The 23,340-nt window shown below is 42.5% G+C and overlaps 1 protein-coding gene across 1 annotated transcript in view; it reads left to right on the top strand.

The window, feature by feature from the left end:
• Positions 1 to 21,414, top strand: part of ERG (ETS transcription factor ERG) — a 188,398-nt gene extending 166,984 nt beyond the window's left edge. Inside the window, exons 5-11 of the mRNA XM_058523108.1 lie at positions 569 to 772; positions 1,616 to 1,696; positions 3,641 to 3,712; positions 11,006 to 11,074; positions 11,731 to 11,787; positions 12,485 to 12,532; positions 19,514 to 21,414. Coding sequence (XP_058379091.1) covers positions 569 to 772; positions 1,616 to 1,696; positions 3,641 to 3,712; positions 11,006 to 11,074; positions 11,731 to 11,787; positions 12,485 to 12,532; positions 19,514 to 20,034 — 1,052 coding nt within the window. The 3' untranslated portion in view covers positions 20,035 to 21,414. The remainder of the gene's footprint in view (positions 1 to 568; positions 773 to 1,615; positions 1,697 to 3,640; positions 3,713 to 11,005; positions 11,075 to 11,730; positions 11,788 to 12,484; positions 12,533 to 19,513) is intronic.
• The last annotated feature ends 1,926 nt before the right edge of the window (positions 21,415 to 23,340 follow it).

Raw genomic sequence — 23,340 nt, 5'->3', positions numbered from 1 at the left:
CTCTCTCTCCTAGAAATACAAGCTTCTAGGAGGTGCTGGGCTTTTGCTTCACCTATACTTTATTTTCAATTCTATGGTCAGTATTTTTCAGTATAAAACACAAATACTGGCTGTTGTTTTTTTGTTTTGTAATCTGTAATTAGCATCTTCCTGATATGCATTAACTCTTATTTTCATCTAAGATACCAGTAGTTTTCTAAGTTAAGAAAATTTCCATTTATTCTTATTCATTTTTAAATGAACAAATAAAAATGAATACAAAAAAAGCTCCCTACAGGATACTTTAGATTACGTGAGCAACAAAGGGGCAGGTGGTGTGAATAAGCCTGAACTTCCAGAACAATTCACTTCAAAGACAATGGTCTATGGGTGTGAGTCAGTTGGTGTTTTGTCTTCCTCCAAGACGTTCTCTTTGACCAGTCCCTGAGCTGGCTTGAAACAGTCCTTCTGGAACAGCAAGAGCGGCTGCTCTGGAAAACTGTGGCTGGTGGGAGATCTCGCTGGATATGACTCTGCCCTGGAAATTTGTCTTCAGGAGTTGACCGAATATGTTTCCATCCCCTTTCAGATCCTACGCTATGGAGCACGGACCATGTCCGGCAGTGGCTGGAGTGGGCAGTGAAAGAATACGGCCTCCCAGACGTCGACATCTTATTATTCCAGAATATCGACGGGAAGGAACTGTGCAAGATGACCAAAGACGACTTTCAGAGGCTCACCCCAAGCTACAATGCTGACATCCTTCTCTCGCATCTCCACTACCTCAGAGAGAGTAAGATGGTCCCCACTCAGGACGGAGATCACTGTCCTGATGGTTCTTGTTAACCTAAGCTGCAGAGGGTTCCATCCAGTTTGTTGACAGCATCTTTCTTCCCTAACCCAATGCCATTTAGGACCTGAAAGAACTAAGTGTTTAGAAGGCAAGGACTTAGGTGAACGCATGGTGAGAAGTAGTCAGAGCTTTTATGAGAAGCAGAAAAGTCACCTTAGCATTCAGCTGCCTCCTCCACGGTCCCCTGGATTGAGAAGACCCCATATCAAAGGGAAACGAAGCTTTGTCTGGTCACACATTATTTCATCTCTGTGGTGTCCACACTGAAATAGAAACATGATGGAAAAGCCCCTACTTGATGGGAATTATGGAGTTTATCTTCCCCAAAGCTAAACAAACCCCCCTCCGTATCCAACCTGAACGCAAAATGAGGGAAATTTTCACTTGGTATGGCTGAACCTGACAGAGTGGAATGGCATATTGGCGATTAGAGGCATGAATCCCCGTAGTCTGCTGCATGCTTTAATTCTTCAAACATCAAGCATGATCAGAAGGAGATAGTGGGCGTGGTGCAACAGTGCAGTGGGATGAACTCTTTGATGTAAATGCTTTGCCTGGCGTCCCAACCACTTATTCCCTAAATTAAATATGGGCCCCCATCTAGGTTTTAACATGCTAACAAGTAACAGGGCCATGGAGAGATTTCCAAGCAGCCCATGACATTAGAGTGGGAGTGGGGGGATGTTTTTCTTTCTCCTTTCTTTCTTTTTTTTTTTTTTTTAAAGAAAGGTCATTTTCTCCCTTTTTTTTCATTTTGATGTTGCTTTTTGTTTTGTTTTGTAGCTCCTCTTCCACATTTGACTTCAGATGATGTTGATAAAGCCTTACAAAACTCTCCACGGTTAATGCATGCTAGAAACACAGGTAATGCTGGCCCTGCCCCTTCCCACAGACAAGTGTAGGGTCTTGTCTACAGGTTGCATGCTTTAAAGGTGGAACGTGGGATGGTCAGTGGTCAGGAAGGCAGAACTCAGAGAGGTGCATGGGGGAGGGGTTCTTCTTGATTCATAGGAGGCTCTGTGCTTGAGGTACCACAGTCTAAAGGCAGGGGGCGCCCTTTGGTTTCTGAGCACTTTCCCCTTACCCTCTCCCTTTGACAATCAAAGGATTTCTTTTAACCAGGAGATGTGCAAAATTAGTCTTTAGCCATAGCCTTTGCTCACATTTGCTGAATTACAGTCTGTTGCTTTTAGTCCCAAATATGCACTGTTCTGACTGTAGAAACTAAAAGCACGTTCGATATAAAGGGGCCCTTAGCAGGCTCTCTCTCTCTCTTTTTTTCTTTTTTCACTTTTATTCTTAGAGGAATATTTACTAGGATAAGCAGGAGTTTTATATTTCCTTTCTGGTGAAGTTCTAGGCCATTTGACTTGTCTTGACTTTAATCTTCTTGCACGGACTCTGTACATTTGCAAAAGGCAGTAGGAGGGAATGTTGGTTACTTTCTGTGAACTTTTGTTCAAAGGGGAAACTGTTATAAATTTGAGGGATATGAAATTAGTTACTAACTTAATACCTACTTTTCTGTCTCTAACTGTTGATTCTACATTTTATTTATTTATTTTGCCTGAGCCCAGTAGAGTTTAACATAATGCTTCATACTGGCTAACCTTCCCCTTCCCCTTAAGGTAGAGGCTCAGAGTAGAGGTTGGGCTTTCTGTGGGTGAATGTGCTCCTGGTTGGCATCCGTTTCCTCCCTCCTGATGGAGACAACTACAGAAGCCTGGCCACAGGCTGCTTACCCCACTGTGTCTGTCTGCAGGGACCCTCTGCCACCACCCAGGCTAGGGATAAAACCATCAGGTGCTGGGAAAGCTAAGTGACCCCTTGCAAGCAAGCAAGCCAACTCATGGTTGGCCCTCACATAGAAACACAGCAATGTTCCAAATATTTGCCAGTTTATTTTAAAATATATAATGTGAGTCCAGGTTTGAGTACTACAATGAAATTGCTAGTTGATATTGGTCTTCAATATTCAAGACATTGTGCTTTTAATGTAAAGGAAAAACATGCTTTGAGTCAGTAGTACTTTTTCAATGTAAGTTACACACATCAGCCTATTAATGACCTTGTGGCCAGAAATAACAAATAACTTAGAGTTTAATTTCCCCCTGTTAGGAAACACCTTTGAGCTACACATATTTTCTGATAATTTCATTGTCGTTTAAAAATGTTTTAACAGTGAGTGAAAGTTTTAAGAAAGCTCTGACTTCATTATTTTTGTTATTGCTAAACATAGGAGCAATTGAAGAACACAAGAAGCAATTTCAAATGGATTGAACTGCAAAAAGGGAATTTTTTCTGCTAACAACACAGGCATTGATTGAGAGAGAGGAAAAGGAGAACAAGCATTTGAATAGAGATGTGGATTAATTTTTAATAAGATCCATATATTCTTGGCAAAATGTTTATAAGTCTTCGGTACTACTTTCCAAGGGCTCTGCAAAATGTTGTATGGGTTTTTGTGCGATTTCAAAATTAAAACACACACCATAGAGTTTTTTTAATAAAATGAGATTGTTGGGAGGAGGATGGGGACGACATGGATGGGCTTCAGCAAGAAGCTATGAAATCAAAACACAAGAGGCTTTATGATAAATGGGGTGCAGGAGAGCTTCATGTGCGCTTCTGTCTGCAGAATCTAATGTTGACCCATGTGTGTGCCCAGTCCTCCCGCGGTCTGGTGTGGCGGGTCCCTGGAGGTCACCTCCCTTTGTTGTCAGAGGGCAAAGTAGACTGAGCGCTGTTGCTGAGACAGACAGCCACAACAAAGACCTTCACGTGTTTTGTCTTTCCTTTTGTCTGCAGGGGGTGCGGCTTTTATTTTCCCCAATACTTCAGTATATCCTGAAGCTACGCAAAGAATTACAACTAGGCCAGGTACGAAAACACCCCCCGTGTGATCTGTCCATTGAGAGACATCCCAGGATGTCCTGTGAGATCTGTGACCCCAGTCATGTGATAGGAACAGAGCTGATCCTGGATCTGAAGTGGGTCCTTAAGTCTCATTCTGCCTCTGAGATCTGGAGCCTAAATTCAGTCAGACCATGTCGTTCAAAAATTGCATGAAAGGTCCCTAAACTGCAGAATTCAAAGCAGAGCATCCTCTTAACTAGCTGCTCTGAAAGACAGACGGGCAAAGATGGCATCCTGGATGCCTGGCATAAGGAATCCGTCCACTTTCGAGTTTGTAGACAGACTTAAGTGTAGTCATTTATCCCTTCTCAGGGAGCAGCCCAAAGCAAGAGGAATCCCCATGTCACTGGGGACCGATTCCCAGCATGCCCCAAGAGCCAGTCGCTCAGAGCAGACACCATTTACATCTGACTCTTACTTTATGTCTTTCCCGATGATTTAATTAGCTAATTAATTTACATGTCTTTCACGAAAATTATAAATATTTATCAAACACCCATTAGTGTTAGATCCTGGGAAAATAAAGGTAAACCAGACTTTGGAAAGCTTCCTGTCCTCAGAAAGCTGGCCTGACCATTCCGCAGATACCCACCGAGCGCCTCTGTGCAGCCACGGAGGGTGCGACAGGGCACAAGCTCACAGCACACATTCATGTTTAGTCTAAAGTTCTGGATGTTTCAGTAGAGCAGAGACAGACTCATACACATAAACAGTCAATCTGAAGGGCTACCAACCTAGAGCCAGAGAGGCAGATATGCACGCATGACTGTTTAACCTGAAGAGCTGATTTTGCAGTGGAGGCACCACCTCTAACAGTAGAGGCTGTAGGAGTAGGACGGGGAAGGAATTCCCTCCATGAAAGGAAGAAGGAGGCTTCCAGAGGAAGGACGATATGTCAAAGGGGGATTTGATGTTCGCCAGGGGCAGAAGGAGGGAGAGGGCACTTCAGACAAGGGGCAGCGTGGCTTAGACGTCTGTCCCCTCACTGTTGGGACTTACAACAACCCCATGACCTGGATATCAATGCCAGCCTCACAGCTGAGGAAACCGTGGCTCAAGGCAGTGGGATGGTTTTTTCCGTATTCAGACGTGGATCCAGACTCATGTCTTCTAAGACCCAGGCTGTTGCCCTTGACCTCTATCACATGTCCTGGCTGCACAACTCTTAATTTGAACTGGTCCAAGGCACTAAGCTTCGTGCTACTGCCTCTTTCCCATGAGCAAGACTGGGGGCCAGTGAGCTAAGCAGCAGGAGTGAAGAAGCTTCTTGAGTTGTCCTCACCCTGACACTGCCTTGTTACTGCCCTGGTGACTTCAGGCTGGCGATTTTCTCTTCTCTGATCTCAGAGAAAGTGTTTGCTGCCCTGCTCCGGGGAAGCATGGTGGAAAGGCTTAGCCACAGTGCTTAGTTACCTCTGTCGTGTTAGAGATTGCACAGGCCATTTAATCATGGACAGACCCAGGGTCTGGAATAACTAGACTGGCTGTAAGGAACCCACCATGGGTATTTGAACATGGAAAAGAGAAATGCACGCTTTACTCCAGCTCTAGAGATTTTTGAGCTTACCATTAGTAAATGCATCCTTGGGAAAACAGAGGAAAGTGTAGGAAAATTACGATGGTTTTGTGAGCATTTTTAGAACGTTTTCATTCATACTTAAAAAAATAAAAGCTATCTGTAAAATATTTGGCCAGGGTTTGTTTGTTTTAAGCTATCTCATAGATGCCTCTGACTGAGTTGGAAAAGCCAGGGATTGTGAGCTAGTGTTGGGGTTATGTCAAAAGATCCCAACCTCGGTCAAACCAGTTGCTACAGCCCAGTGATCAGACCAGCCAGCTGGCTGCTTCTTGCTACATAGGTAGAACTATGGATCCTGGAACTACGTTTTTTTCCTATTGTAGGATATGGTGAATTTGGAATATATGGCCCATCCAGGTGTATGGAGAGGATAGTGGCTGGGAGGGTTATGGATGGGACACCCCTCTGTGCTTCAGCCGAGGGAAAGACAGGGGGGCAAACTCAAATGCACCTCACATAGCTCTGATCGTGCTCCTCCTTGGGTCCATCATTTGAGTATGACCTGGAAGACATCACACTTCCATATCTCCAATACCAGTAAAGTATGTTTCTGAGACTCAATTTGTATCAAAAATACCCGTTTTGATGACTGCTACTGTAATTATGAAAGGAGATACAAATATTGGTATCTGAGCTATAAAGAATTTAAATCAGACTGAACAAGCCAGAGAACTCTTTGCTGTAAGCCAGATTCAGGGATCTGACCTTGGAGAAGAGAGTTATTTATACATCTTCAGTGAACCAGTGATCAACCTTGAAGGAACGGGCTTGTGAAGGTGAAAGCCTGCAATGGTGCAAATGGAGAACTTTGGCATGGCTCAGGGGGCATGGGTGTTACAAAGCTGGTTTCCAAGCTGCCTGGGTCATTGGGGGAGGAGGAGACACTGGGAATCCCACTACATTCCTGTGGTCAGCGGGTATCTGACTGCTTTGAGAAGAGGTGATTATAGACTCTTTGCTTGGGAGAGGTCCTTGGGTCCCTGGGGATAGAGACCTGAGTTCCTGTTCCCCTGAACTCTTGGTTTGCTGTGTCATGACCTTCATGTCCACTCCATTTCTCTAATCCCACATCCATGGAAACAGAGGACTCCTTCCGCCCACCTGTGTCATCTTGCTTCCCAGTGCTCCCTCACCACACTTCCCATGCTGCCTCCCTCTTTTCCTTCCTGCCTTGAGTAACCCATCCTTGGGCTGCTGTCCCCAATCTACCTTTCCCTCTTTTTGTGGCCGAACTTCCCAAATGGATCATTTATTCCAGAGTCCCCTCTGTCAAGTCGCTGTGTCATTTCAATTTTACCCCACAATTGGCCAAGACTGCTTAGTGACCTTACAGATAACCACATAATAGACGTTTTACTCCTCTGTTTATGCCTCATCCCTTCTCTTCCCTTGCTTGCTCCTATTTACTTTTCCCAAATTTTCCTGATTCAAAATGCACCCTCTTTCATGATCTCTTTGTTGAATTAGCACTGACATCAATCTCTTCTCTACTCTCATAAAGTGTTAGCATGTAGGCATATCATTTTACATTCTGTTTTTTATGACCTTTATTTTATGGTGTTTCATGTGTTTCTCGGGTTGTGTCAGTTACTTCCAGAAACCCCATCTCCCCCGTAAGCATCCTCCACCTTTGTGGAACATGGTCCTTTTGGAGCCATGGCCCCTTGAGTTCTCAAGTGGTATAAACAGAGACAGGTCTGACTCATAGAAATTTGCAAGCTGGTTTTTGACCTCGTGGTGTGCCACCTCGCCTGGCATCTTAGGAGCAGTTTATGTGAAAGCTGTGATCTGTGCCTGAGGAGGATGTTCTGTAACCCCGTCCTCTCCTCCTCCATCACCATGGCAACCCGTGTGTCGTGATACCCATCTAGGATGTTATCAAAAGATGCTGGAGAGTTGAGTCTGCAAATGCAGCCTTGACATCTACTTCTCAGCTGGTGCTTTTCAAGGCTTTCTCAGAATCTTAAATTATTACTCCCTTGAGTTCAAAACTCAGTGCCGTTCAGCATCATAAGTCATAGTGAGACAATGCATCTAATGTACTTTCTCCTCCGTTAGGTGTTGTGTAAATCCTGTATCATAACAAATGGCTAAAAATGTGTTCTTTGCTTTTTCCTAGCTATAGTATAACCACAGAGATCTGCAAACCTAGGCGAGAAGGGAATGCAAAATGCCCCCAGATCTCCATGTTTTGATACAGGATTTTAGAAGACTGTAGGAAGATCTGGAGGAAAACAAGAGAAAGCAACTTAATCATGTTAGGGTTGACTCTAAAAATTTCTTCCATTAAACAGGGTTTTATAGATTTATTCTGAGCAATAGCTCTTGGTCTTTCTGTCTTTGCCATTAGCATCTAAGTTCATTGAGAGCAGGCAAATCTCATCCTTTCTCATCCAGCCCAGCCAGAGGACCTCCAGAGGTGCTTTGTAAATGTATGGATCCTGCAGAAGAAGGATGAGCTTTCCCATGATCCAAGTTCTGGCCCTTTGAAAAATAAAGTGGGTGGGTAGATGTAAAGGGGGCTAGAGGGCTGTTCTTCAGTAAGCTTGACTAAAGGAGAATATAAGACTTGGTGAATTTAATCCTGTGGGTAGGGCAGTGAGGATGTTGTCTTGATTTGCTGATTTCTAGGGAAGGGAGTGGGTGGAGGGAGGAGTCTCATTCAGAATCAGGAACTGATCCTCGCTCCCAGGGAATTAACACAGGTGCAGGGAGTCAAGCTCCCTATCTGTAGCTTCATGTACTTTGGTCTGGAGCATGGCATATGACATGCTTCTATGGTAACCCTAAGCTGCCTATGAAATGGCTTTTATAATGTTCAGTTTTTAAACGCAGTCTGTTACAGAAAAAATAGCAGAACCAATGCCAAAAAGCAGCCTTCCCCAATACAGGACCTTCTGCCAAGCGTATGAGTTAATTACCTTGAAGATCAAAATTGAAGAGAAATGGGAGAGTGTGTTGAAATGACCACCAAAAATTAAATGTAAAATATGTTCTTATTAGAAGTCCTGTGATCTGCTGTCAATGAAGGACAAATAGCAAACGTACACGGAGTAATAATTTTTCAAGCAGCCAAAAAGTAGAGCTACTGAAAACTGGCTCTGCTTTGAGGTAGTGTAGCCGCTGACTGTCTCAGCGGATAGAGTTCACCGCTGGTTGCCTCCCATCTCAGCAAGGCTTAGTTCAACATTTCCCAATGTCACATCCCCCAGGAGGGGGCTTAGTGCCCACAGCATGTGATCTGTAGCTGATGAGGAAGCATTGGACCTGAATTTCATGAACGAAAACAAAAGCCCGCTTATCTTCCATGGCAGTATGTTTATGAACATGTTAATCATTGTTCACATAAACATCTCAAATTCTTGGCTAAAAATCAGACTTCGTGCTGTTTAGGTCCTGACTTATTTTTAAGGGAGGATGGGACATGGACCCTGAGAAGGATTTTATGAATAAAGACTTTCACAATATTTTTCTATCCATAGTTTGGTGTTTAATTTTTTCCAGTCACATTTCATGAGCGATACTTTAATGTGTCAAATAGTGTTGGACTAACTTACTGACGCTTGCTATTAATTCCATTAGCGTTCTTATAGCTCAGGCAAAAGCATTTGATCCAGAACTCTTTCCACACATTATTTATTTGTATTGACACACTCAGACAGCATTTCTGAAATCATTATCTGTAGGAACACAGATTCCTAGGAAAGAGCAATGGAAACCATCTAGAACAGGCTTTCTCAAACTTCAACGTGCATGCAAGTCTCCTGGGTTCTTGTTAAAAACAGCTTCTGATTCAGTCAATCTAGAGGGAGATTCTGCATTTCTAACAAGCTCCCAAATGTTGCCAATATTGCTGGTCCGTGGACCACACTTTGAGAAACAAGGATCTAGAACATATTTCTGTATTACCTTGCTTTTTCATTTGGTAAACAGAAGCCCCTTGTGGATTTGCCTGTCTGCTCCTGAATTTGGCTAGGTGCTGTTATGACTGTCTTGCTAGTAGATTTTTGTTTCTGAGCCAATTCTCAAATTGAAACTCTGCCTAACTAATTTTTAGACAAAATTCAACTGGATGAGAATCCATGTGCAAAGTACGCCCAGAGACTTAGGTTGAAATTTAGTTGTAAATTGATAGTGGCTGCAGATTTAATTTCCATGGGCAACCCCAACACCAGAAAAGTGAGCATCTGAGGAGCTGAGTGGGAAAGGTTTATGGTCCAAAAATGCAAAAATGCCAGCTGAGAGGGAGTGGTGAGCAATAGCAGAGTTTAAAAAGAAAGATTATCTAACTCAACCAAAGCTCTGGAGGGTAGGATTTCACAGACCACACTAGTCGAGATGCTCATTGACAAACAGATCAAATAAATTAAGGCAATTCTGTGTTGAATTTCACGTTGCATTTCATTGCTATTCTCTTTGGGGTGTGAAAATGGGAAGAGACACCTCTTTTGCAACATAGTCAAGCTTTTTGAAGACTGACCCACCAAATTGCCAACTTTAAACAAGGTTAAATGATCTGTATAAAGAGAGGCTTAAAACTAATTCCATTGCCCTGCCCTCTGAGTGAGATTTTATAGCCATTCCAGGTGTCTGGCAGCAGAATTCCTGCTGAAATATTTGGCTGTGGCTTTCTCTTGGCCCAGAATGACACATGGCATTGAACTGAGACCCATCAGTCCAACAAGACATAGTTTTGAAACAGTTCTTTAATAAGATTGGATGTAGAAATAGATTTATGTACGCACAGTTAGTAAGAGCATGCATAATAATCTTTCTGGTATATACTTTTGAAAGAAACTTGAAATGACTTAGAGTCTTCATAATCATTAATAGAACTCACACTGGGGATGCAGAAGTATAGTTATTAAATTTGCATATGCAAAGTGCAATGAGGGTTTCTGGGACAAGTGATAATATATTATAAATACAAAGAAATCATTGGCATATACTTAAGCTCTTAGGGTCACTGTTAACCTATTGTGAGGGCAGTACTATTTCAGTCTTGCAATTGATTTCATGCAATTCATTTTAGAGAAATTCTAAATTCATTTAGAGAAAGAGAGAGTAGACATTTGTGTAGAAAAATAACTAGACACTTATGACTGATTTAATAAAATTGGGTGAGATTATGTAGGGAAAATGAGGGGTAACTGAGAGAGGCAGCTGGCAAATAAGGGGATAAGAAGCCAGTGCTCGTTTCCAAGGAAGAAGAAGAAGGGAAAGGAACATGATGTCATTTGTGAATTTAGGGGCAGATCTTAAGCAACAGTTGGTTGATTCATCCAAGTTGTGGGCTCTGTTTTGGATGGGTCATGAAGATAATAAAGGGATGGATCTAGGTCAGTCCCAGTTGGAAGCAGGACAAATTAGATTGTAAGAAACTTTTATTATGGTCTTGACCTATGATTGTAGGAAATTGCCTTAGAAGAGTCAGCAAGCTCTTTGAGAATCTGTCAATGGGAGTTTTCAGATTAATGGGTGAAAATGTTACATCAATAAAATATACAAAATTATAATTTGTAAATAAAACTGAAATTTAGTGGAATCTGGGTTGAATATTTCTTTGGATTACTGGATTTTCTTGCACAATATTTATTCTAATAAACAAACAAAAAACACAAAATATCTATTCTAAAATTACATGATTGATCTTTTAGTCAATTTACTTGTCTTTACAGATTTACCTTATGAACCACCCAGGAGATCAGCCTGGACGGGTCACGGCCACCCCACCCCCCAGTCAAAAGGTACCGTGTTGGCTCCCACTGCCTTGATGTGTGGGTCACAAGGCAGTGGATAACTGAGGATGGAGTAAATAATTTCTGTAGCTAATCTATGCTTTTTCAATATGTAAAATGTTTGTCCCATTGGCCACAAAGCACGACTGATCTTTAAGTGCAATGATTCTTTCCCTGTTGGAGTTATACCTATTTCCATAACAAAAAGAAATGAAGGACGTAATGTATTTCCACATGAACAAATGCATGTCTCATGGGATGTTTGAGTACAGATTAAATACTGGGTGATTTCCTCATCTTGGCCATGTTTAAAAGTATCCCTTGCTTTGTTTTCTTTTCCTGGTGGTTTCTCTTTATCTATTTATTTTAGACTGTGATTCACTTTAATATTTTGTAAGCCATCTCAAACTCTATTTTTTTTTTTTTTTGGTTTTGGAAAAAGTGGGGTACAAATAAACTTTGAAAATAATTTGAAGTGCCCCCTTTGTTTTGCTACAATGTTTACATTTGGTTTCATTAAAAAGGAAAATTTTTCCTTATCATAAGATGCTTCTTATTATAAGAGTATGACTATTATGTTAATAACTAAGATAATTGATGGAATGATGATGTAACATCATCAAAGATTGGTGACCTAATTGTCTCTTTTATTTTTGGCTTTTCAGCTGCTCAACCATCTCCTTCCACAGTGCCCAAAACTGAAGACCAGCGTCCTCAGTTAGGTATGTTTCAGGGAATACCTCAATGGCCACAAGAGAAGAAACAGGTTTAGCAGCGTATTTCTAAAAGGTGTCACTTTCTGAATGAGATTAATGTTACTTCGTCTTCTTTATGACTGCTGCATATATAAAATGGGGACCAAATTATCAGTCTACTCAATTGGGATGACTGGAGATTTTGCTAAAACATTTCCAAAATCTATGCAGTAAATATGGAAAATAGCATTCCACTTGCACACAGACTGCTTCTTCATGACCCATGAATTCTTTTAATTTCACCTTACAGGCCATGTACAGCAACATCAGCATTTGTGCCAAGTCCAACGTAGAAACGCAGTGGAAGTTTGATATTGCTAGTGCTGAGCTACAGGGCCAACACGGCCCTGGGGCTGACTGGGGACTTAACACATGTTTACCCTATTTATATCCTGGGATGGAGACAGCACTGGGCTGGGTGTCAGGAACCCCAGGCCAAATCTGAGCTTGGCCATCAACTAGGAGACCTTTAGCAAGAAAATTCTCTCAGATCCCGTATGACATCTTATCTAATACAGGAAGTGGTGCTAGGTGAGTTTTGTGTGGGGGACATTTTCAACTGTGAAGTCCAGAAACACAAGTGGGTCAGCATTATGCCCACAGTTACATCATACCAAGTCAGGACTACGTCACTGGGATTTGACTTCTTCTCTTTCCACTGTAGATCCTTACCAGATTCTTGGACCAACAAGTAGCCGCCTCGCAAATCCAGGTGAGATACTGCTGATGATTTTGCTCTCACAAAGTTATCTTTTTGGCAGTGGCTATTTGGAAAAATAAACTAATATTGATGAGAGATCCCTTAAACTGAACAAATTTTAGTTTTAGATCTCAATGGATTATTTGCCTATGTGGAAAAAAATGGATCAGGTTGTAAATTAAGATTGTAGTTTCAGCAAAGAGCATTATTACTTAATCCAAGCTGTATCAGTTAGCTAGGGCTGCCATAACAAAGTACCACAGACTGGGGGCTTAGACAACAGACATTTATTGTCTCACAGTTCTGGAGGATGCAAGTCCAAAATCAAGGTGTCAAGTGTTGGCAGAGTTAGTTCTTTCTGAGGGCTGTGAAGGAAGGATCTGTTCTAGCCCTCTCTCCTTGACTTGTAGATGGCCATCTTCTGCCTGTGTGTCTTCCCTCTATGTGTCCCTGTGTCCGAATTTCCCTTTTTATAAGGGCACCAATCATATTGGACTAGAGCCCATTCTCATAACCTCAACTTTAACTTGACTCCTCTGTAAGGACCCTATTTTCAAATAAGGTCACATTCTGAGATACTGAGGGTTAGGACTTTAACATATGAATTTTGGGGGGACACAATTAAACTCATCACCTAAGCAGATCAAATAATATTTTTAAAAGGAGAGCCTTAATTACAATCATAAGACTATAAATTTAGGATCATCTTCAATGAATGGTCTGTGTCTGAACTTAGATGCTAGAAGAAAGTGCAGGTTCTTAATTGGCTCATTTGTAACCTGTGTCTTGCCAAGGAACGTCACCTGTCTTCATAGTTCAGTGCCAACCAAATTGTTTTATTTGTTTGTGTCCAGATCAGAACCAGCTGTGCTGGCATCAACTTCAGAAATTCACAGCATATGCTGCATATTCTCAACAGCAAATTTAAATGCCAAGATGTCACAGGCATATTGCAAGTATAGGCTGGAATGTATATTTCCTAAACATTGAGGCCAAAATAGGGTTGGAAATGGAAAAATTCAGATTCAATCAGCACACATCCCCACAAGGGAATCTATATGTTGAGAATGTGAAGTATCATCATTATTGAGCATCCGCATCTTTGACATTAAATTTTAGTTAATGTTAACCAATTCAGCAAATATTTTTTAAGCATCTGAGCAGTTAGAAGGGACTGTTTTGTTTACTACTCTTCCCCAGAGCCTAGACCAGGTGCTCAATAGTTATTTGTTGATTAAATGAATGCAAGGAATAACGAGATACCACCCTTGACCCTCGGGGGCTTACATGGTGGTGGAGAAATGGACACAGGTAATGACAACACTGTCTGAACCATGGAGCCACAGGCTCTTTTCTCTTATGTGGGCATCCACCTGGCGGCCAAGTCTGCTGGGTCTCTGGTCCCTCCTCACACCTGTGCTCAGCTTTCCATTTGCAACTGCTTCCATAACCGTTCAAATAAAAATGATTACTATGTTTTGAGATGATTATTATCAGTCATGCTTCAGGAAGACTGATCTGGCAGCAATATTCAGAATAGACTAGAAAGAGGAAAAGGATGGAAGCTGAAACCCTCTGGGAATGTTAACACAATAATGTGAAAGAACAATCAAATAGCTTCCACCCTCTATAATGCCTGGGCAAGGGCTTATGTCTGTGGTCCATCTCATAACAGCCCCGGGATCTCATTATCTTCATCCTACAGAAGAGGAATCAGAGGTCCAGAGAAATTAGATAACTTTTCCTGGGTCACACAGCCAATAAGAAAGGAGGCCAGATTTGAACCCTGGTGCTCTGTCCCCAAAGTCTGCTTTTATTTTCATGCCCTACAATATCCCTGAGTAAGCATGAGAGACAAGGGAGGTCTTGGAGAATGGGGACTGAGAGAATAGAAAGGAAGGATTTCCATTTCTATATTAACAATTGTTTAGGTGCATGGGTCTGAGGTCAGGGATGAAGAAGAGGAACATGTCAGGCTGCACCAGACAAGACCAAACTGGCCTTTTCACTCACACACATTGGCTAAATGACATCTATGTTTATGCCTACGATGTCACAGTTCAAAGATGTGGCTTCGTTGGACAGTGGGGCCAAAGAGAGTTGCTGGCCCCTAAGCAGAGCACCAACTCTTACAGTGGCACACTATGCCCAGCAGCCTGCAGATGCCCACTGTAGGTAGAGGGACCTGGGGGCAGAGCAAGGAGGATACTGCAAACCCATCCCAGGCCTGGGAAAGTGTCTTGGTACATAACACGTCAGCAGCACTGGCTTCGTGAGCAAAGGACTCGGCTTTATACCACTAAGACCATTCTTACTGGGCCTGGGGAAAGTAGCAACCTCCAACTCTTGAGTGGAAGATAAAAATTTATTTTACTTAGTTTGTAATGAATTAGGCCTTCTCTCCATCTCTCCTTAGGCCATGTGTCTGTTGTATTCATGTGACCTTTTCCCCTGAAATCAGAATGTCTTTTATCTTTCTATTAATGAGAATGCTTCTTCCTGTTTGACTCCATTTTCCCATTCTCTGATAAATAAATCCTTCATCACTTAAAATTGCTGCCTTTGCTCTTTATACAATGCAAACTCTTTTTAATCATTTTTAATGGGAAGATGATGTCATACGGTATGAATACACAAGATGACAACAGCGTCTCAACATCTCCATCCCAAACATTCATTTGGTGTGCACTTTGGACCATATTTCTCCTGCTGAGAAAAGTACGTCCCTGCGTTATCATGTCATAGATCAGATATAAGCGACACAGCTTCTTTATCTCTCATCAGAATGGCTGGGCATTTAATGGGGCTCCTCTAATGAACCAAGGTTGCCTTTCCATGAAAAAGCTTTCTTGGGTTATGTTCAGTGGCTCCCCTGATGCTAACTGGGTAGTCTTTAATGGTGGGCATGAAAAGGTATCCTGCCTCATGCAAAACCAGAGACCAGTTTTAGGGATGTTTTGCCCTTTGTTAGGATGTGGGAGTGTCCAGTCTTCCACTGGGGACTCACCAAGCTCCAGGCCCAGGGAGGGGACCACCTGGAAAGGACTCGAGGAGACAGTGGAGGTGTGTGCAGAAACCAGGCCTGAAAGCAATGGTTTATGCAGTGATTCATTGTCAAAGCCTGGAGTCTGGGTGTCCACCCTTGCTGACCTTGGCCGAGATAAGTCTTTCTACCTCTTGGAGCTTTAATTTCCTCATCTCTATAATGGGCCATCACAGGATTCTTGGGAGGATTAAATAAACGCATGTAAAATGTTCAGGACCGTCCCTGCCACACAGTAAGCTTTCAGTGGATCTCAGCCAGCCCTGAGAACCCACCATCCCCAGCTTCTGCACGGCCAACATGGGGTTCCATGGGTTTAGGTGTATTCCTTCTGGCTCTAGGCACAGAGAGCTAGGTGAGCTGCCCAACGTCCCATAAGTGGCAGAGCCAGGATTCAGCTGAGGCAGTGCCAACTCCAAGGTGGTTCTCCCAGCTACCGTCCTACCCTGCCCTTCCAACAAGTCCTGTCTGAGCCACACTGAGCCCAGGGCAAAGCTTTCCACCTGGGACGTGCCTGCTGCCTTGATCTTAGCATGGTGGAGGGTCCAGGCTGCGCACATGGGTTTTTCTGCAGCACCCCAACTACTGTAGAAAGTGACCTCAAACGATGGCCACTGTGGTGCTTACTGGGCCCCTCTCTGCTTTATTTACTGCTCTGTCCCTCTGTCACCTGGCAGCCGCAATGCCCTGCTCCGGGACACTCCTCCTACTAGACCCACAGCTGCTGAGTCACTCCCAGCTCTGCTTTTCTCTGTGGTTTATAAACCGTTTAGATGTTTTGCCCTTTTTTGCTCAATCTGTACCTCTTTGCTACTATGTTTCTCTTCTTTTCTTTTAATTGCATTAAGAGACTACTTTCCTCCTAAAAATTAAGGGATTGCCTTTCCCCTTCTAAGCCCTGCCCCTCTCCCCTTCATCCCACTAGGCTCTCTTGCAGGTGGACAGCCTACATCTTTGGGTTTTTTCCCTCAGTCCTGATATTGTAGTTCATTATCCTAGACAAAACTAGGACAGAAGTAGCTACTCCCTCCTGATGGTGCAAGCATGTTATTAAGATTGAGTGAGAAAATAGGTGTGAAGGGTTTTACCAAAGAAGGGTGATTCACAAGGTGGAGGTGGCAATGCTGTCCAGATGGAAGATCTGGTCCTGTAAGAGCGTCTTCCTTTTTACTTGTTGGTTTGGCTAATGAGCAACCCAAGCCACTCTTAGCCTTCCTAAACCTTAAATACTCTTGTTTTGGAAGCCCTATTCTATATTCTAAAATCCACCTTTATCGCATAGGAAATGTTATTGTTTTGACAGTGAAATAAGAATTTAATAAATTACTTTTGAAATTCTGTGGCCACGAATTTAATTTACCATTTAATTTACCATCATTTAATTTATCATTGACTGTGATTTCCCGCAACCATTGTGCATCCTTGAGAATTCTTGCACAGTGAGAAAAATCTATTCTATACTGTAAATGCAATGGATTTTGTTATGAATATGAAATTTAACAATTAAAGAGCTTGACATAATGCTACATTTTATAACATTTACTTCACTATTAATTGATTTTGCATTTACAGTTTTGTTCTCAGATTTGGAAGCTGATGAATTTTGTTTACAGATCTCTTATTCCCACAGACCCTTGAAATGCTCAGAGGCTTGAGCTCTGAGTCTTAAAGGCTAATGGGTAAAATAGTCTGGTGAGAAACTGCTCATCCGTCCTTTAAGCTTTGAGTTTCCAGCCATGAATTTACGTTCCTGACTTTCTAGTTCTTTAGAAGTAGGGGAGATATGAAACCACTTTTGTTCACCGGTTCTCTTCTGTACATGTTTATAAAGGAAGTAGGCGAGGGACAAATTCCCAAGAGGCAATGCCAAAGTTTGAATAGACACTGAATATTATTTTGGCTGTTTAGGAATATCTATGTATTTACAGAAAATCTGTGGCATTGCTCTCTCTATGGGAGGAGGTTGACAGTGAATATTTATTTTCAAACAACCCTGTATGTTTATATTGAAGCATATGTTACACCATTAAATCAAAAATCCATGTTTAAATTCCCAGGTCATATATGGAATTTTTTTCAAGTAGTAATCCTTCGGTTACAATATATATAGTAAAACCATATGGTTTTCTCATACCATTCTTTATATTTTTTAAAATGCATATTAATGAAATGTTGAGGGCAACAAAACTTGATTGAGAACAGTTTGAATATGTGGTTCTGAAAAAGCAAAGGCTTCCATTGCAATGAACTACAAGCTGTTAATACATTTCAAATGTGTTGCTAGACTGAAAAGGATCATTTTCCAGAACATGTTCAGAAAAGGCTGACCTTTCTCACGATGCTATCGTATGGCTGAATTCAAAAACATATCCATTTCCATGTAGCAAACGTGGAAACAAGGATTTATGAGTTGGACAATTTATACAGGGAGCTAGTGGGAAGTATTTAGAGAAAAACAAATTTATAATTGATTTTTACATTACATCAATTCTCTGAATAGTTGCCAAAGTACTTTAATCATTTTACCACATCTATTGATATTTACTGATAGTATAATAAAAGGTAATCTTTTTGGTAATAAGCCCAAGGCATGCTGTAGCTGGAGTTTGGGAGGAAAGACCTGCCTCTCATCCACTTTTAAAACTTCGAAAATCTGTTCAACACATTTTAGCTTCTCCTGGTACTCAATATTACTATCAATATTTACATACTTCTCTCCTTTAGGGAGCCATAAATGATCTTAAAGTATTGTAACAGAGTGGGTAGAATGTGCCTGGACTTTTCTCTAAATTTAATAAAACATAAAAGCAACGTCTATATGCCTCCAATGAGATCAAGAAAATTCTGATTGTGTGCATCCGGTTAACTGAATTGGAGTCTCATTGCAGCTCCCCAAGAGGGCATACCATTGCTCATTGTTACAGTTTTTCTTTTGGAAACTCTTCTTAACACAATGGGCATTGCAATGCAGGGCAACACGTGGATTTCCGTTACGATGCATTTGCCTAAATACTGGAAATGGGTGATCTGGTTTGAAAAAGAGCCAACTTTTTTCTAAACTTCCTCATTTTGAGTGGGTTAATTCTGTTCTAGGAAAAGTTTTGACAGAATTGCTTTCTGAGTGCCAGCAAAATGTTATGTTAGAAATAACAGTGTTTACTTCCATTCTCTATTTTTTTCCATAAACTTTTAGAAGTTCATTTCCTAAATCTGACTTTTATTATTTGGCTTGACCTAGCCAATATAAATGGTATTAGGTCATTATTGCCATCAACGTGGCAGCACTTTCTGCCTCACAAAAATAGGAAAAATAAGCCCTTCCACCCCCGAAACACAAAGTTGATCAGGTTGTCCTTCTAAGGAAGTCAGAAATGGATGGAACCAACCTGAACTCTGCTCCATAGGAATTCTTTGCATTCCATAAAGGACTCAGATTTGTAGATCAGCGTGATAGTCACCAAGGATCATCATCTCAGGTCAGATTCCCTAGACACAGAGCTTGGGCTAAGGATACTTGTGCAAGTGATTAATTAAGTATCTGTTCTTGGGAGAGAGGGTGTGACAAAGCTGGGTAGGGCAGGGGAAAAGCTTAGGAAGCTTGTGGCCTCAGCTGGAACTTCACTTCAGTCTGATCCCATGGGGAGCTCTAGAGCAGGAACAGCATCACAGAGTTGGTCCCTCCTTGAGGTGAGGGGGCTGGCTCCTGGTACTCTGTGTCAGTCCATCTGGCTGTGGGTGGGTGAGGAAGCTCCCGTTCAGCCAAGGGCAGTTCTCTGGAGAAGAGAGGTTGGCTGTGGGATGAGAGAAACCAACAGCCCCGGCAGCTGAGGGATGGGAAGGGGGATGTGGGAGGAACACCAATAGCACCCACTTTTATCACTGAGGAAACAATGCCTTTACCTCAGAACCCGTGCTCACTGGTCTTTTACTTCCTTTTCCCACCTCATTAGGAAGTGGACAGATCCAGCTCTGGCAGTTTCTCCTGGAGCTCCTGTCAGACAGCTCCAACTCCAACTGCATCACCTGGGAAGGCACCAATGGGGAATTCAAGATGACGGATCCCGATGAGGTCGCCCGGCGTTGGGGAGAACGGAAAAGCAAACCCAATATGAACTACGATAAACTCAGCCGTGCCCTCCGTTACTACTATGACAAAAATATCATGACCAAAGTCCACGGGAAGCGCTACGCCTACAAGTTCGACTTCCATGGAATCGCCCAGGCCCTCCAGCCCCACCCTCCAGAATCATCTCTCTACAAGTACCCCTCGGACCTCCCTTACATGGGCTCCTATCACGCCCACCCCCAGAAGATGAACTTTGTGGCCCCCCACCCTCCGGCCCTACCTGTGACGTCATCCAGTTTTTTTGCTGCCCCGAACCCATACTGGAATTCGCCAACTGGAGGGATCTACCCTAACACTAGGCTTCCAGCCAGCCATATGCCTTCTCACCTGGGCACTTACTACTAAAGACCTGAGGGAGGTCTTTCCCAACAGCACACGATCACCGATAACTTGCCACAAACTCTACTGGAGAACATGACTCAAAAGTGCCTCAAGAGGAATGGAAACGCTTGACTGGGGCTGGGGAAGGAAGCCAGGGAAGAGACCCAAAAACTCTTAGTGGGAGGGAATTACTAAAATATCACCACAGAAATAAAGAGGATGCTGAAGATGTAATGTATACGGACATGTAATCTGTGGACCAACCTTGTAAAAGACGTTGTAAGTAGAAGCATGACGTCATGAGGACAGAGTGCCAAAGAAAGTGTTCTTAAGAAGTGTATAAACTTTAGAGCAGAGTTTGGGATCCTGCAAATGCAAACTGGGATTAGACTAAACCCACAGAGATAACACAGTCTTGACCTAACGTCCCATGTATAATGTCATTTTAAGGAAAACTACCTGTATTTAAAAACAGAAACATATCAAAAACAAGAAAAGAAAAGAAAAAAGAGAAAGATTGTGGCCCATCAACGGACGTTGATATGGAACTTATTGGCACTTGCTGTTTTGGGTGAAATCAGATTCATTCCATTTGATGGAGAGCTACCAGCTCTCTCAAACTGTGAAGACAACCCAAAGTTTCCAACTCCTTTATAGTATTACAGGAACTGTGAGCCAAACGGGGGGACTGAGAACGTGTGCAGAGGGAGCATGTGGTTGTGGACAGCGGGCTGGAGGAGGCGGAAGAGAAGGAAGCAGAGCAGGAGAAGCAAGTACTGGGAGAGAAGCTTTCTGAAGCAGCCAAGAGCGGACTTAGGACAGTATTGGGACTGTGGAGGATGAGTCATGGAGATTTGAGGTTACAGAAGGTCAGCGTTATACCAAACCCAGTGTTAGGAGGAAGGACACAGCATCAGGGAGGAAGGGGAAGTAGTGGAATTCAGAAACAAAAATATGCATCTCTTTTTTTTTTTGTTTGTCAAAAGAAAATTTTAACTGGAATTGTCTGATATTTAAAAGAAACATTCAGGACCTCATCATGACGTGGGGGCTCTGTTCCCCACGGGGTCAGGTAAGAGATGGCCTTCTCGGCCACCACAATCCAAAATCACCTAGGCATTGGGGTTAGGCGGGCTCCAGTTTTCCTGTCGAGTCGCGAACGCTGTGCGTTTGTCAGAATGAAGTATACGAGTCAATGTTTTTTTTTTTTTCCTTTTTATATAATAATTATATAACTTATGCATTTATACACTACGAGTTGATCTCGGCCAGCCAAAGATACACGACAAAAGAGACAATCAATGATAGAATGTGGCCTTGAATTTTAACTCTGTATGCTTAATGTTTACAATATGAAGTTATTAGTTCTTAGAATGCAGAATGTATGTAATAAAATAAGCTTGGCCTAGCATGGCAAATCAGATTTACACAGGAGTCTGCATTTGCACCTTTTTAAAGTTGCCTAATAGAATCTTGTGCTGAATGTTGTGGGTTTCGTGTTATAATTTTATTTTGTCCAGGAACTTGTGCAAGTGAGAGCCAAGCAAATAGGACGTTTCGCACCCAAACAGTGTCAGCCTCTCCAAGTCCTTCTTGCCCACTCTCTCTTGTTCCTAGCCCCTTCTGGAGCAGAAGGACCAAAGGTTTCACATTGGAGCCTCCATATTTATGCCCAGAATGGAAAGAGGCCTCTACAGCTGAGGTTCTAATTGAGAAATTCCAGATCAGCACCCAGTCCGCCTTAATTCCTGCTGTGATCATAGAACTTTTATCGAATGATGAAAAAGCTGTTGCTCTCAGTGCAAACTGTATTATTGTTGGTAAATAAGGCATCGTGGATAGCTGCAATTTCTCACTTTAAAGGGACAAGGGACAGCTTCTAAATTTGCCACTTGGCTTCTCTTTCAGAGGATCTCACCAGGTAGACTGTTGCCTTAACCTTCCCACACCAGGATAATCTGGGTACCATGCTTTGGGACTCATCAGCCCTGAGCCTGACATATTACCAGACACTGTTTGTTTCTGTGATTTAAAGTCCATTCCCCTTGACATCTGTCCCTTCTGTGTGTCACAAATGGTGCCAACCTTGGCCAAGGTGAAGGCAATTCCAGAGATGGAACACAAGGCAATGTTAAGAGGGAGCAAGCCTGAGCAACTTCTTAGCCTGAGTCAGTTTCTGAATTGGCCCATTTCATAGCTGTTTGGGGGCTCGTTTTGCACTTTGTAATCTTTTTGCTATGATTAAATGAAGTTGCCAAACCTCTGTGCTATGGATATTTTGGCAGCGGTCTTCAAAGTCGGTAGGATCTGACTACCAAAGCTTCAGACACTCTGCGTTATTTGAATTCAAAGTCTGACCGTCAATCATTTTGCAGCAGTGGCAAAGGCCCACAGAGTGCCTGCATCTCCTTAGGGAAAAAATACATAAATAAAAGCAAAAAAGCTGGCAGCTGGGGTGACCCAAACTGCTCTAATGGAACAGATCAGTCATTTTTATTGTGGAATGCAAAGTCAAAGCACACCTACATTCTGCATATAAATACAAATTTACTGGGATAACCACTCAATTCCACTCTTTCAAGATTGTATCATGAGCAACATCGTAAAAACAGGACGTGATTATCATATTCAATTTTAACAGATGTTTTCAGTTAAGTTCCCCGCCACCAGATTATTAGCAGACTTTATGACAGGCATGAGCAACTGGGATAATTTTGGATAAAATGATGATGCTGAGTTCTCCCAAATAAATAATTATCAAATTATGTCTTAAACTAATGTTAACTCTCTGCTCCTGTCATGATCTAAGTCCAGAGCACTCTCCAAGTTCATATTCATAATTACACGAAGAACCTTTTTCTCTCTCTGCTTCTCCCATCCCTTGGCTTGCTCCGATGTACACTCATGATTCCTGCATAATCTCACTTCTGATGGCAAGAGATTTTCTCTCTCTTCTCGTCTTCAATGGTCTTCTGAGCTTGGTTCTTGATGGAATCCCTGCATATTCCCAAATCTCAGTCAAGACTTCATTTTTGCTCCCACTCGGACACCCTTGCTGTGTCTCAGAGGGGTTCATGATGGAGTGATTTGTCACAATGGATGCACTGAGTGGACTTTCTGCTCCTCTGAAGCACCTCTCTGCGTGGCTGCAGCACCTGCCACCTGGGAACAAGGGCCTGGAGGGGCTTTCCTGGGATGGCAGGTGCAACATAGATGGCTAACGCTCGAGAGCTGGGAAGGTGATGGCAGACAGAAAAAACATGGAAGTCCTGCAGGTTCTCCAAATTGCCCTTTAACCTGTAGCAAGAGAACAACATGATTTTTTAAAAA

The sequence above is a fragment of the Diceros bicornis genome, chromosome 27 (assembly GCF_020826845.1).
Source record: "Diceros bicornis minor isolate mBicDic1 chromosome 27, mDicBic1.mat.cur, whole genome shotgun sequence".
Lineage (NCBI taxonomy): Eukaryota > Metazoa > Chordata > Mammalia > Perissodactyla > Rhinocerotidae > Diceros > Diceros bicornis.
Note: the sequence above shows the minus strand (reverse complement) of the source record. Positions and strands in the feature narration are given on the sequence as shown.